This window comes from Rhamphochromis longiceps, linkage group LG17 (assembly GCF_057381845.1).
Source record: "Rhamphochromis longiceps isolate RC_006_pf linkage group LG17, R_longiceps_female_GT1.1, whole genome shotgun sequence".
NCBI lineage: Eukaryota > Metazoa > Chordata > Actinopteri > Cichliformes > Cichlidae > Rhamphochromis > Rhamphochromis longiceps.
In genome coordinates, this window is record NC_140573.1 from 26,673,593 (window position 1) to 26,677,810 (window position 4,218).

At 40.4% G+C, this 4,218-nt stretch overlaps 1 protein-coding gene across 1 annotated transcript; it reads left to right on the forward strand.

Annotated features, from left to right (window-relative positions):
- The first annotated feature begins 2,221 nt into the window (after nt 1-2,221).
- Nucleotides 2,222-3,934, forward strand: myf6 (myogenic factor 6). Its single transcript, XM_085386532.1, is given in 4 exon segments — nt 2,222-2,755; nt 3,384-3,471; nt 3,576-3,649; nt 3,651-3,934. Coding segments are annotated over 4 exon segments (696 nt in total). The 5' UTR covers nt 2,222-2,248; the 3' UTR covers nt 3,678-3,934.
- The last annotated feature ends 284 nt before the right edge of the window (nt 3,935-4,218 follow it).

The following is a 4,218-nucleotide window of genomic DNA, read 5'->3' on the forward strand; positions in this document are numbered from 1 at the left end:
AATAGTGTCTTTATTGGGGTTTAATTATATGTGTTGTTGGGCCAATTATTTAAGGATTTAGAGATACTGTGGAGTTCTGAGAGCTACTCATATACTGAAGCGAGAACTTAGAAACTGACAATTACAATTTTTGGAATAACTGAGCCAATATGTTCAAGTATATGTGTAGAAGGTGACTTAGAGATGTTGTGTTGACTTGTGGCAGTATTTCAGACATCCTGTCAAATGATGAAAGGCACTGGTGACTCTTTAAAAACAACATGACAGAAGCTGGGAGCTGAAGGGAAGGGACTTCCACATGCAGGGTCATATAAAACCCCCACATGTGAGCTGGCTGTGCAGCATGCTTTAGTACACACCACCAAGGTCCCAGTGCCTCTTCTGCTCTTAAATTTGATTCATTCATTCATTCATTCATTCAAAAAAAACAAAACACCCCTGCTCTTTATGTGTCTCTCTGCTCCGCAAAGAAGCCGACAGTTATCTGGATGCATGTCGAAAGATGTGTTTGTTTTTGTGTCTCAAAGGCTGCCGCAGCCTAATGAGATCATCTTATTTCATTTCAAAAGACAAGGTCATGCAGTCACTCAAAAATAGGAATCCCTCACATTCCTGCCTGTGAAGTTTCCAATCACAGCCCTTTGAGTTTGGAGGAAAAATGCCAACAGGCAATATATCACCTCTTCACAGGCTTTTATCTCTTTTATGAATCTGAAATGACTGAGCCACGTTTCTATTTATATCATCGAGTTGAGACATTTCTCAAAGCTCTTTTGACTGTGCGCATTCCCATCTATTTATGTTGAGACCGCATACAACTTACAGTTGTCCATACTGTCTAAAATGAGCACAACAAACTAGAGTTAAAACAGCAGCGATATGGTTTATATGAAATAATCTATTATGATATCTATTGTTGTTTTCTGATTTGCTGATCAAATCTGGCTTTTGTCATGGATCCTTAAAGTAAACAGAATAACATGTCATAAATAAGAACCACAACTGGGTTTCCAGATTGCAAAATATTCAATTTGGTCAAATTATACACAACCCATCATGCAACCTGATTTTCTCTTTTTTGGGTTTAGAAGTTTATTAGCTTCCTTCCTTCATGTGGTGTTTCCAAAAAAAAAAAAGAGCTCCAGGGCATCTGAAATAGCCTTAAATTTGTTTATTAATTGCCGCCACAGTAAGAACAGTTGTAGGTTCAAACTTGCCTGAGGCCTTTTTTTTCCAGAAGTTTGCATATTCTACTTTTGTCTACACAGGTTCCTCTCACAGACCAAAACTGTTGCCATGCCATTTTAAGTTGTAACTCAATTGTCTTTACGTGTGGATTCGAGTGTGTGTGGATGTCTGTGTCTCTTTGATGGGCTGTATGGTTGGCAGTGTTCAATGCCTCTTGCTCAGTGAAGGCTTCTTAATCAACTTAAAGCCCTTTCTTTTTTGTGATGTCGTCAAATTCATAGAACAAAATTTAACTAGCGACTTCATTGGCAGTTTAAGAGTGAGAATAATTCTTCATGTCAGCTGGCATTGACCATTACGAAGGCTTATCAGTTAAAGAGACTGAGAATTGAATGAATTTCGTTTGAAGATGCCCCATGGTTGACGCCTGACGCCTCCAGCACTTTGTGACCCTCTCAGTGGTTAAGAAGGGTGGAAAATGAAGATTATGGAAACTCTCCACACTCTCTTTCTTTAGGTTTAAGAATCAGATTTTTACAGCAATGATTCCTAACCTTGATTGCCATGTAATCCTATTTGGAAAGGATCATTTTCAATCATTCATTCGTACAATTAAAACTATGCTGCAGACATAGCAGTTAAAGACACTTTTTACAACCCAACCTGGCAACACAGAGCTTTTGTCCAGTTACTTAAAAACACACTAATGAGTTATTAATAACTATTAATGAAGTGTTTTGCTACAAATTAGAGCCCCCTGTGATGTACGGATAAAAGCGAGAAACAGTAATCTCTCTATCCTGTAACATTTACTTTTTCATTGTGAAATATCATAACGCACATGCACCTGTTATGAAACCTGAGGGGACATTTCTGTCTGTACAAAGTCAGTATGTTGTGAAGACCGATTGAAAAAAAAAAAAAAGATGGTTGTTGCAGTGTGGCAGCCAAAGTGTTGGATAGAGTTTCACATTCTATATATAATCTGTTGACTTGTGTCCTTGCTGCTCTATTTAAATGCCAGAGACCAGTGTGAATACAGAGTGAGGAGCGCAGCAATATGATGGACCTTTTCGAGACCAACAGTTATCTTTTTAATGATTTGCGCTATCTGGAGGAAGCAGATCATGGACCACTACAGCACTTGGATATGGCAGGGGTTTCCCCTCTGTACAATGGCAATGACAGCCCACTGTCCCAAGCGGGTCACGATAATGTCCCGTCCGGTGGGGAGAGCAGTGGAGAGGAGCACGTCCCCGCGCCTCCGGGTCTCCGGGCGCACTGCGAGGGTCAGTGCCTCATGTGGGCCTGTAAGATCTGCAAGAGAAAGACGGCTCCCACGGATAGACGTAAGGCTGCGACCCTCAGGGAGAGGAGGAGGCTTAAGAAGATCAACGAAGCCTTCGACGCACTGAAGAGGAAGACCGTAGCCAATCCCAACCAGAGGCTACCCAAAGTGGAGATTTTACGCAGCGCCATCAGCTACATAGAGAGGCTGCAGGAGCTGCTGCAGACGCTGGACGAGCAGAAGAAAACCGGATCTCCATGTGACGCAAAAGAAAACAATGTGAGCGAGTATACCAACCTGAAGAGGAAACTCCTCATACTATTCACATGAATGTGTAAATCTGTGCATCTGTGGATTTCAGATTATTCCCCACCCGATCAAGAATATCCCAGTTTGGACTTTTAATGTGTTTGTGGTGCTCATTAATGACATTATAACGTGAATGCTTATTACTCTGTGCCACACTGATTTTTTTAATCTAGCAGTGTGGTTTTCACTAATAATATAATTACAAATTTCTCACGTCGTGGTCTTTGAATACTTTTAATTACTTTCTTATTGAATGTTGAATGCTTCTCAGTAATAGCAGCCTGTTTCTGCAATAATTTAAAAGTTTTTTCTTCATATTACAGGCAATAATATTTAATCAATTCGCTCTTATTTATGTAGCCCCAAATCACAACAGTCACCTAAAGGTGCTTTACATTGTAAGGTAAAGACCCTACAATAATACAGAGAATCAAACAAACTCCTATGGAAATGCACTTGGTGACTGTGGGAAGGAAAAACTCCCTTTCATGAGGAAGGAACCTGGCTCATCTGCCGTGACTGGTTCGTGGTGAGGGAAAGAAAACAGGATAAATGAGGCTATGTGGAAAAGAATATGGATAATGTGTGTTTTTTACAGGTGGCCGGTGAGTACCACTGGAAGAAATCCTCTGAGGCTTGGCCAACCTCTGCTGACCATTCCACTTCAGCAATGAACCGCAGAGAAGGTACACACCTTGCACACTACCTTTGCTTGAAGTCAGGTGTAAATTCATTAAAAAAAGAGAAAAAGAGAAAACATCATGTGGTATCATAAGTCCTTTCATTTTAGGAGCCAGTGAGTCTTCCGCGTCCTCCAGCCTCCTGCGGCTGTCCTCCATCGTGGACAGCATCACCAACGACAGCAGTCAGTGAGGACGTCTCAGAAAACTGAAACATTAGCAAACTATCTGACATTTTCAATATGATCTATTCTGATCATCTGTGAACTATTTTTGCTATACTAAACCATTCTGACTTCTGTTTGTAAGTACTTCATTTGTACAGGAAGCGCAAAAGATTTGTACATATTTTATATTGACATGAGGTTTAGATGTATTTATTTTGTGTCCAAAGGCTAACCTTGGCTTTAAGGAAGCTGAAATTCTCTTTATTTAATGTACACAGCTGACCAACAAAATAAATGACTGAGTTCTACTATTGCAGTTGTGCAAACCTTGGTATATTTATTTGCAAGGGCATGCCAGATTGGTGTTTGCAATCCATTGTATTTTGGATGGAACATCTGATCCTTATTAGTTACTCAGGACTGATACTCTATTAAACCCTCCTTTACCTTCAGAACTGCCTTAATCCTTCATGACATAGATGCAGTTGGTACTAAGCAGCCCAAAGCATGCCAAGAAAATAACCCCCAGACCATTACACCACCACCATCACTCTGAACCTTGGATACAGCTCAGGAGAAATCAAGA